An 11,147-nucleotide genomic window follows, 5' to 3' on the forward strand; every position below is an offset into this window, starting at 1 on the left:
TTTTATACAACTCACCTTCAAGTATTACAAGTATATAATCAACGTTCGTTCAATTGCTCTCATTAACGAGGTGGGGGAGAGAATAGCTTAGATATTTCAAGCACAGAGCTTAGAGCTTATCGCACTTTTTTTTTTAAAAAAAAAATTTCTTTCTTCGCACTGTGACTTCTCATATTCTTTTGCAATTTCAACACTAATATGTAATATTCTTTTGATTGATGATATGGGGTGTTTGAATGAGCTCTTTTAAGAAATGATTGTATAGTATGTGAGAAGAGTTGTGTGAAAATACTCTTCCGACATTTAATATAAGACATAATTAACTAATTTGAGTAAATTAAAATATTTTAGTATTAAATTAGTTAATACGATATTTTTTTCAAAATATCCTAATCATCTTTCTTATTCTCTCTCTTCTCTTTTTTTACTTGATTATTATTGAGAAAATATTAATAAGATTAATTTAAAAAAATTAATAAACATATGAAATAGATTTTATATATAGAACTAACATTAACTCAAACTAAATTCTATATTAGCAGCGGAGGAGTTTTTTTTTTAAGTGGTTTTGAGGTTTTCCAACTCTCTCATATTAGTTCTCACTTCTCAGCATATATTTATTTTGCTTTGTTTGTTATGTGCTGTACTAATGGGTTAGAGATAATGAGTCTATGTGGTTTAGCTTGGCATTTTCTTTTATGGCGTTAAAAAAAAAAAACAAAAAGAATAGAAAACTTTTTCTTTTTTTTTTTTTTTCTTTGGGGAGGGGCCGGGGGGAATACGGGCAAATCCCTATCCATGCAGATATGTTTATTAATTGCATTCTCAATAAGGAAAAAAAAATCTTAATTACATTCTCAACTCGTTATGGCAAACACAACGACACAACCATTTTGGTCTAGAGTGAAGAATTACGTGTTGCAATGATATCAACTAATTATCTCTAATGGTGCTTCCCCGTTTCATTACTGAAAAAACGATAGCTCGTGCCTTGCAATGAATTTGTTACATCATATTCAGCAATATGCCCTCAGATGAATTCCAAATTCACCATAGTAACACTATTTGTTATCCTTAATATAAGTTAATTGACTAATTTGAGTATATTAGAAAATTGCTAAATTAATTATTTGTAATAAATAATTCTTATCTTTTCTAAAATATTTCTCATAAAACTATCATTTGACAAAACCTTAACATATTCTATTACTACAAAGAATGCTTTATAAAAAAGATAACATGAGAGACAAAAAGAATTAAGATTTTATATTTAAGATCAAATTAAATATTAAACTAACTTTTTGATACAACATCAGAACAAAATATAATGTGCTTCTGTGTTCTTAATTTTCTCTACTTCATCTAGATCACTTAATTTTCACAGTATAATTGAATTAAGAGTTAATGTACTACAAATTATTTTCTTAGATACCTCCAGTAACCCGAATATTCTGTGATATATCTATACCTTAACATATTTTTTAAGTGTGTCTAACAGCCTCAAATATTTTTTTGCCTCCGTGCTTGATGCACCAAAAATAAACACACCTAAAAAAAATACTTGATGATACTGAATGTACTGAAAAAAATTTCAAGATGCTAAATTCATCACAAAATATTCTCGGAAAAATACTTTAGGATGCACCTTAACCCTTGAATTAATTACCTAGCATTACTAATCCGTGTGAAATAGTTCCCAGCTAATGAGGCAACTAGATAATATTAGAGCCCAACTGATCACAGATACTGTGCAAATTATACATTATTTGGAATTTGGTGTCCCTGTAAGCGTTCAACAGCTATGAAGAACAAAAATGACGTTGAAAACAGGAAGACTCAATTATTAAGGATTTTCGGAGATGCCCCACGGCGTCAGGTCCCCTCAAATGACATATTTGGCATGAAAGATCACATCCCTCAAGGAGTGATCCCCAGTATGATTGGCTGATAATCACTGGCATCAGCCGTAAAAGATGGGATACAGAATGGATGTTGCACCAGAATTGGACGAACATTGCAGCTTCAACCCAAGGATGCCCCAACAATGGCTAGGGACTCCTCCACTGAAGATGCCTTTTCAAGTTTAGCTTTATCAACTACAGGCTGACTTCTGGCAAGTTTGGGCAGCAGCTGAAATTCCTGAGTTATACGACACCCCATTAGTTTTCCGGGTATGATTTGACACGCGACCCAATATAGCAGGAATGGTTCTCTATGATTATCATTTATCAGTGCCTTTCTAATCAATCAGCACTGCTCTCTTTACACATTCCAAGGTCCCAATTTTTAATTTCAAAATACAAGACAAACTTCCCATAAACTAGCTCCAGTGTGGCGAGCAAATTACTGCGTAAATCTAGTTTAATTATTTCAACTATATTAGTATCGTTGAGGATAGAGCGGTTAAGTACCTCAGGGCTCCCACTTTCAAGGAGGACTCCTTTTAGCTTGCCTGCGAGGTATCAAGTTTCCACGTTCTTAGTCACAGCCAGTCATGGCAAGAAAGTGTTATCAAACTACCACAACAGAATGCACGCACGCTTACAAACCACCCTTTTATACACTCATACAAAGGTACAACCCAACACCCACACACACGATGGAAAGACAGTAAATAAACCAATTACCAGATTCAATCCAGAATGTAGCAATTTTAGGATCGAAATTCCCAATTTCAACTGTTTCCCCAACTGTCCAAAGCAAAATCGTCATTAAGAGCAATAAGTGATTGAAATTTCATAAAAAGACCAGGCAATGATATATTATTGAAGTTGATGTTTACCATTGTCTCCAAAAAATTGCCACCAAACTTTCCTGGAGCTCCCTTCATATTCAAACACCCTTGAGTAGAAGTATGGAAGATAATCATACCTGAAAACCATCGAAAAAGAATATTCAAATACCAGGAGTGAAAAAAAGAAATGCTTTACCAAAACTGAAGTTCAATAAGTCACAGAAACTGAAGACAAACATACGCGTGGGTTTGTGCACTGAGTAATGATTTCACACAATGATGTGCAGAGCGACGAGCATGATCCACATGTTCAACTCGAGCAACACGATTGTATATCTGTTCGGTTTTTTATAAGCACGTGATTTCACATTGAAAATGACTGATAACGACTCAACTCAAGAATAGCAAACCTTCAGTGGGAAAGCTGCTACATCACCAATGGCAAAGATTCCAGGAATACTTGTCCGAAACTGACCATCCACCTGAAATAGGTGATTCCTTTAGATGAAGTCCTTCAGAGTCTAATTTGGGTTTTACGCTTATACACACTGAAATTACATCTGCAAATCGGGGTGACTTAAAGAAAGTGTACGTGATCTTCAGAAAGTAATAAAGCGACTAATTTCAAAACATTGCCTCACAGAAGCTTTAAAAAAAAAAAAAAGGAAATAAGCATCACAACAAAATCTATAATAGATCTTTTTATTTTTTGAAAGAATAACCATGATCAAGAATTTTGTTGCCAATAGTTTATCATTCGTTAGACTCACCTGTATGCCACCAACATCTTTATTCAGACCTAGCCTCTCGAAGGGGCTAACTGCAGGTTTTGCTCCAATGCCCACAACAACCTGCAAATGGAAAGCAAATTTGTTTATTGAATTTGTCCTCCTTCTATGATGATAGCACCTCTATTATATAGTGCAGCAAGTTAGTCACAGTCAGATATGAAAAATATATATATTATTACTGTATCTGCATCTATAGTAGATCCATCTCCAAGTTTCACAGCAGTTACGTGCCCATTAGAATCGGCTTCCAAGTTTTTTATAGAAGCACCCTGGTTGATATAAAATTCAAAAGAAAGAAAAATTAGAGGAAGAGTTTGAAGAAGTTATTGTCTGCACAAACATCAAAGATACCCATTAGAAGTTACAACAATGGGAAGATTAATAGAACGAGAGAATCAGGGAAAGAGGGATTGCCTTTAAGATTTTGACACCATTCTTCTGGTAGAGTTCTTCATATCTTCGAGCAAGAGAAGGAGTGAACAGTCTTTGCAAAAAATGATCCTCTGGAAATATAATCTAGTTTAAAGGACATATAAATATTCATGAATTAGCAGATGAAAACTAATATACAAAATGACCAGCCATCTTTAACATAATTAAAAGCAGGAACATGTGGAGGATAAACCAACATTGAATATGGCACAGCTGAAAATGATGAAATGAAACAATGAAGGCTTGATATAGAAATTGCCAACCAGAAAAACCCGGCAATAACGATTTGATAGAGGCAGAATACGTACTGTTGTGTCAAGCTGCCAGCCAACAGCAGCAGCAGCAACCTCCATTCCTATATAACCACCTCCAACAATAACTACCTTGCGTGCTTTCCCCTAATAAAATGCGTTAAGATCAATTTATTTGATCTACATTACATATTAAACAATATAATGATTTTGATGTATCATTTGCACGAAACACATGCAACTTCTCTCAAGTCACACTGAAGTTATGCTTATTCTAGGCATTGGGACAGTAATATCCTTGGAAAAATTCTAAGGACTGACAGAAAAAAAAAATGAAATGAAAATTCGAAGGGTATCTAAAAGCATGAGCTACAAGATCAAATTATCCGCTCAAATTAAAGAAACATTAAGTCACAATATTAGCATGATTAAGATTACCAATGATGAAACTAGTGAATCAGCATCAGCAACATCACGGATGTAATGAACACCAGGTAGATTTCCCCCAATTTTCTCTGGGAATCTAAAAGCAAGATAGACAGGATAGATGATTTTTTGCACCAGTTATTGCATATACAACTTGAAGACCAAGAGAAAAGAGACAGACACCTTGAGGCTGTAGATCCTGTAGCAATAATAAGTGAACCATACTTAAGCAGTTTTCCAGAATTCGTTGTCAATGTTTGCTGTTCAGTATCAATGCTTTTTACTGGATCTTGATATAACATCTACACAGAACAACAGCAAGAAATAAACGATTTTAAAAAAAAGTAAATGAATGAAAACTGGAAAATACCAGGCCTTGGTTCTTCCCTAATATAAAAACTTTTCTAGTGTGATGCTAGCCTAAATAATCAGAATATGAGATTTTGCCATTCAATTTAAAAGGAATCACCTATATCCATTGTACCACGCATGATAGAAGATGAACTTTTACTGGCATGGAAAATGACGAAATCATCCACAAAAGACAAAATGGTAGCAAGAGCAAAACAAAGATTACCTCTATCCCTTTCTCCTCATACCACTCTGGAGTCTGCCTCTCACCACCGGATCCAACACAAGTGTGAAATCCCTATTAAAAGTTTAAAAGCACGATAATGACGTCACATTGTAACTTCCACTAACAAGCTGCAAGAAAGCATGATAGGCAGCCGCTTTATGCATAATAGCAACATCTGAAGTACAATAGTTAAGAGCATGGTTCAATCAATGATATACTTTCAAGCCTTGCAATGACGGACGAAAATTTCAGGTAAAGATACAAATCATCAGTTCACTATATGTGCCTAAAAGAGTAAATTCGTACAGGAAGGCGCGCGGGGTTCTTATCTGGCGGGAATAGGTAGCCTTTTGTTAAAGCCGGACGCTCGTAAGGCGCATATGCCTGTTTAGTGAATTCAAACACAGAAAGAGATCAACAGAAGGTATGGAACATATAGCTAAAGAAATGAGCACAAAGGAGACAGTGAAGATAGAAAAATGCAACATGGCTGAGCAGCCAGGTCAGGCAACCTCTTTAGTCACTATACACAGACGTCCATCCGCCATGCCGTGCTCGACGAAAGTTCGAGCAGCATATCCTGCGGCATTTCCACCCCCAACAATCACATACCTGCAATAATTGGAAGATGATTAAAAGGGGATGAAAGAAAAGAAAAGATCAAGACATCGAATGTCGAACAGAAACGGAAGGAGAAACAGCCAAAGTGAGGAACATACTCCCGATTTTCATTAGCGAAAGCCGCGTAGCATCTCGAGAAGGATCTGAAAGTGATTGAAGAAGAACGGTTAGGTCGATTGAGAGACCCAGTTTGAGGACACCAAAGTGAGAGGCCGTGCTTCAGGGACAAGGAATTGGAGATGGCTGCCATTGTGAATCTACGAACTGTTGCCCGTACAACCAAAAAACAGAAATCACGGAAAATGAGATGGATGAACAGAATCAAATTGCAAAGGAGCAGAAGAGCCAACAAGTAAAACACTGGAACCTGAAGACATTGACGCTTGGCAATGGATTAAATAATTTATAGATGAAGTTGAAGAAATTATTTTATTCAAGAAGGATCCTTGGCCCTAGAGGAGGTCGAAGGGGCGTGACGTCTAATCCTGATACAGGATATAAAAAGAGGGGCGTATCTTGGGTAAGGAGTTTTAGGATCGCGATTGGTACAGACGAGCTCTCGGAACTTGGCGGGTAAAGTTCGCTGACTGATCGCCCTATGGGAGCCAAAAAAACGAAGCCATGGCCGTTTTTCTGGAAGAGAGATGGCAATAAAGCTCTTTTACGACATCGTTTTGGTATTTCTTTCTTTTTTTCCACAAAATTATTTTGGTAATTTGGTTCGCAGTGTTCTGTCGGCACTTGCATCAGTTGTTGCATGAAGCATGATAGTCTTTTCCTTTTTCCGTTTTTCCGGAAGGATGAAATAAGGGGGGAAATAATGTGTTGCATCCAGCGTCGGTAACAAGGCGTGAACTTGGCTCATTGATTTTGGTTCTGTTTAAGTGAGGTTCAACAGTACTACATTAATAAAATGAAAGTTAAACAAACAAAATATGTTATTTCCAGAATCAATGCATTAATACTACTAATTTTAAAAAAAAAGTTAAACAATTGTCCTGTTAATAGTTTATTCCCTCTAAAATGCTAGCTTGGTTCACAAACTTATCTTTCTGCGTTGAGATGGACCGAATCTTTATGATCTATAAGTTGACCGAGCCTTTGGTTTATTTTAAAATGGACTGGGTCTTTATAATTCTATGAGTTGCACAAGTGAATCCTCTTAAATGGTGTATTTTTTTCCTCCCAATCCCCCATCGAACCTATTCATCTAGACAGGGGTTTTGGACCCAGATATGATCACGTCTCATCAAACATCAAACATTGATTATAAGGTTTGTCGGCATTCATGAATATTTGGGCTTGAAATGCGAAGGAAAGCAAAACGGGAAATGGGTCTCCTGAGTTATAAACAGGGAATTATGAAATGACCAAATTCGTAAACAGTCGAGAATAAAACGGATTAGACGACTACCGAAAGGGGCCAGAAAAATTAATTGCTGGGAAACCAAGGAAGGCAGGCAAAGCCCAGGATGGGTTTAAGGCAAAGCCTGTCTAAGTGCATACATCAGAATATGCTGAAGACGAAGAAGTCCGACATCATGGATAAGCATGCTAGGCGTCCCTTCCTTCTATGCTCCTCTTTTACTCCGCTCAAGAGGCTACATATTCACCCGGTGTTAAAATAAAGTTTTAGTTTCTTCCTTTGCTGCTCATCTTAATACTTCTGGTAGTTCTAGAATTGATGTGCCAACCACTATCTACACCCTCGCAGTACCCTTTTTCCACATGACAACATTGTTCTCTGCTTCAGCAGAGGAAATGAATATATCGAATATATCTTTCTTCTATCGAAAACAATTTTATTTAAAGTATTGTCTTACACTAAACGTGGATACTTCTCCAAACAGGAATTCAAACTTTGATTCGTCACGTTACGAGGAATTAACTCTTTCCACTAAACCAACCCCCATTAGTATAGATGGAATATGTTGTTCATTCATAGCACAATCTTAGCAAAAATGGATCAAACTTACAAGTGCGTTAGTTATTAGCGAATCCATTTACATATCGTGCCAACCTCAATGGAGCGAGATTATATTTAAACTGAAGGATATGAAACGTCTCTTCAAGCATCAGATCAATAAGAGTGCAGGGCAGGGCATGCATCCGATAGAAGCCATGGAGGCGCATCAGAAAAAACATTAACATTCAAAGTCACTGACTTGAACTTGATATACACCTATATACATTTCTCCCAAGCCTTAAGTTAACAAATCTGGTTGTGTAAAACAGGCGGTGATCAAACCAAGGGGAAAAAAATATATATATATCCAGATTAAAGAAACAAGAGTGCATATCAGAATAGGCGACAACGTTACCCGTCCCACAACTCGGTGGGTGCAACGATGTAATGCTTTCTTCACCCAAATAAAAATACCAAATTTTTTTTGAAGAGTTCCTATGACTACTTACATAGGTAAAGGCCAATTAATTAACGAGGATGTAGTTATACCCATTGGCAAGTTATAACTGGTAGCCTCTTAACTTTGAAACCAACCCTAAACCTTCAAGGTTATGGTTAGGAACCCTTCCGAAGCTGCGGAGAGTGAACAGTAAAGGAGGAGGAGGAGGAGCTGCCTTTGATCTTTACAGAGTGGGCGCAGATAACTTCCCAGCTTGGTCTAAGACATCAAGAAACTCTGATCTGCTCCTCACAACCCTATGAAAAACCTCTCTGATTTGCTGCTGTAGAGGTACCAAACCTTCTTCCATCTTTCTACAAATATCTGCCAACTCTTCCACCTGCGAATTCACCTCCTCTAGGCGCTCTGCCTCCACCGGAAACTGGAACGAGTCGGTGAAATCAATCAAGGATTGGGCTATCTTCTCGAGCCTCTGCATCTCCTCCAATAGTCCCGCCGACCCTTTCTTCTCCTTCTTCTTCCACTCTTCTGCTATCTTCTCCTGCAACCCTATCATGAGTTGAGCCCAACCCAATTGCTTCGGCACTGGAAAATGAGTCCCCAACCCGGTTCTCTCTTGACACGGGATAGCCGCGACCAGAGTCCACATCACAAACACAAATATCGTGCTCATTACATAGATAGGAGAGGCTAAACCAGAAGATTCCGCGCCTCGCGGGGCCACCAGATTGGACGACATGGAGTGGATTTGTTTGGCGGCAGACCAATTCTTCGCCATGCTGCACGACAGCGCTCGGAATTGCCCCGAGACACGCTCCTTGTTCGCCGGGGCGCTGCTAGCACCTCTCCTTCCAAAAGACCAGGCTCTCTCGGTCGACTTGGCGGTGCCGTCCTTATCCTCCGCCGTCATCGCCGTGATCAGGGAGTGTAATGCCTTCTTGGCGCGTCGAGCCTGGCCATCACCAATTGGCCTCTGTTCCAGAGCAGAGACGGCTATCTCAGCGAGTTTCTGAACGTTCCGCACGGACTCCACACCGAGACAGAGCGCATTACAAATATCGAGAGCTTTGACAACCCGTTCGAGGAGCTCGGGGACGAGACGGTCGAGAGGAGGCTTGGAGATATGAGCAGGGTCACGGCCCATAATGACAACGGCCTTGAATTCCGCCTCGCAACAGAGAAACGTGTCAAGAAGCTTCCGAAGCCAGCCGATGGAAAGCAGGGCATCGCCTGTGGAATCTTCGGATGACGGCGAGAAAAGATCGGCGAATCGGTCACTGACATGTTTCTGGAAAAGCTCGAGGTCTTCTACTTCTTGGTCATGGGTGCCTTCCATCGCCATGACTTGATTCCGACGGATACTTATTCGGCCCAGAAAAGAGCCTTGATATTCGGTGGCAGGCATTTTTCCTTGCCTTTTCCGTCCTCAATGGATCGACAGATAGAGAGAGAGAGAGAGATGACAAAGGCGAAGAAGGGGACGAAGCAAACAGAGAAGGAAGTGAAGAAGACGCAGAAGAAGCTAATTCGTCGGAGGCATTGTAAGGGAACGCGTAGTTTTGTGACTGACTCAGCCCACACCCCTGAGACGTCGAACCTCAGCGGCTCAGAGGCAAAAGCGACAGAAAAAAGGTCCAATTTCCTCTGACCAACTCAAACGCCTTGCCTTATTGATCTCGATTCCCTACAACGCGCCCGCACGATCCTCACACTCCCCTCCCTTCTCTTTCCTTGTTTTGACTTTTCAGTCCCTTTGCTGGCATGTCCACCTCTTGATATATTCTACTTTTTTCCATTTGCAAACACCCCCCTCCCCCAAACCATTATATTTATCCCCTTTCCTTTTCTTTTTTTTTTTATTTGTTTCCTTGTCCACCCAGATAAAAAGATAAAGGAAGGGGCCTATGACGTGGCATTGAATTAACGAGAGATTCAGCTCAAAAAAAAAAAAGAATTAACGAGAGATTGAAGGGGATGGGGTCTCAGGGGGTGGTTGGGTTGGAAGTTAAGGTCGTTCTGGTAGTTTACATTTATTGGTACAAGATAAAGGATAAAGGAGCGTGATGAGCAGATAGATGATTATATGGATTAGCTAGATAGGGCCAGGGAGGCGTTAATTGAGGCACGAAGGGGGGGGGGGGCTTGGGAAAAAGAGTTGGGAGTTACATGTATGCATGTGAGAATTTGTGTTCCCGAATGATTCACTTCTTAGAGCCAAAGAATCTAACCATATGATGGAGCAACGTGAAGAGACAACAGTTCAAATGGGTCCAAAGTTAAATTTAAAACTTTTCTTCACCGACCTTCGCCTTCCCCCCTCATGTTAATTATTTGCTTTTTGTCTCCAAAAGTGGCCAGAGTAATAGCAGTATATTAATAATACTGCCATGATAGGCCAGCCACTTTGTGAGAGGATTAATATTTGGAGTGAGTGAATTTACAAATGTTAAGTTAGTCGAACTCGTAAATCTGCAGAAAGTTTACTTTATTTTATAGTACTAGTATATAGATATTAAATATGTAATTTTGTGTGATTCACACTATTGTAATTTAAAAATTATTGTATAAATTCTATAACATATAATGGGTATTTTTACCAAAATGCTATGAACAGTGAAATAAAATACCAAAATGCTACAGCACGGAAAGATATTACTGAAATGCTACACTTGAAATTTATCACCAGAAAATGAATTTATAAACTTTATCTTGCCCAAAACGAGTTCTTCAATAAAGTGGGCAAATTTGCAAATTCATCTGGTAGAGATGAATTTATAAAGTTCATCTTTGAGTGATGAACTTCAGAAAAAAGTACTTTTGTCCTTTTCTCCCCATTTCCATGCATATGAGCATCTTCTTCCCGTACGAATCTCTCATAACCACTTTTGTCTAAGTCAAAAAAGCAATTGAACTCTTTGCATGCGTCTGAAACTAGGAAGAATATTAAGT

The 11,147-nt window shown here is 38.7% G+C and overlaps 2 protein-coding genes across 2 annotated transcripts; both read right to left on the minus strand.

Moving 5' to 3' along the window:
- Nucleotides 1-1,683: 1,683 nt before the first annotated feature.
- Nucleotides 1,684-6,379, minus strand: LOC114731772 (monodehydroascorbate reductase, chloroplastic/mitochondrial-like). Its single transcript, XM_028919029.1, has 17 exons — nucleotides 6,200-6,379; nucleotides 5,931-6,096; nucleotides 5,724-5,823; nucleotides 5,518-5,595; nucleotides 5,212-5,283; nucleotides 4,818-4,936; nucleotides 4,647-4,731; nucleotides 4,266-4,355; nucleotides 3,940-4,041; nucleotides 3,705-3,794; nucleotides 3,505-3,585; nucleotides 3,145-3,216; nucleotides 2,976-3,070; nucleotides 2,783-2,871; nucleotides 2,628-2,690; nucleotides 2,412-2,452; nucleotides 1,684-2,139 (listed from the first exon to the last, which is right to left on the minus strand). The coding sequence occupies exons 1-17, from the start codon at nucleotides 6,207-6,209 to the stop codon at nucleotides 2,023-2,025; spliced, it is 1,470 nt and encodes a 489-aa protein (XP_028774862.1). The 5' UTR covers nucleotides 6,210-6,379; the 3' UTR covers nucleotides 1,684-2,022.
- A 1,579-nt stretch (nucleotides 6,380-7,958) lies between these two features.
- Nucleotides 7,959-9,888, minus strand: LOC114731774 (uncharacterized). Its single transcript, XM_028919030.1, has one exon. It carries the CDS (start codon nucleotides 9,601-9,603, stop codon nucleotides 8,422-8,424), a length of 1,182 nt encoding a protein of 393 aa, XP_028774863.1. The 5' UTR covers nucleotides 9,604-9,888; the 3' UTR covers nucleotides 7,959-8,421.
- Between the last annotated feature and the right edge of the window lie 1,259 nt (nucleotides 9,889-11,147).

This window comes from Neltuma alba, unplaced genomic scaffold (assembly GCF_004799145.2).
Source record: "Neltuma alba isolate B1F8T4 unplaced genomic scaffold, ASM479914v2 tig00012845_pilon, whole genome shotgun sequence".
Classification (NCBI taxonomy): domain Eukaryota; kingdom Viridiplantae; phylum Streptophyta; class Magnoliopsida; order Fabales; family Fabaceae; genus Neltuma; species Neltuma alba.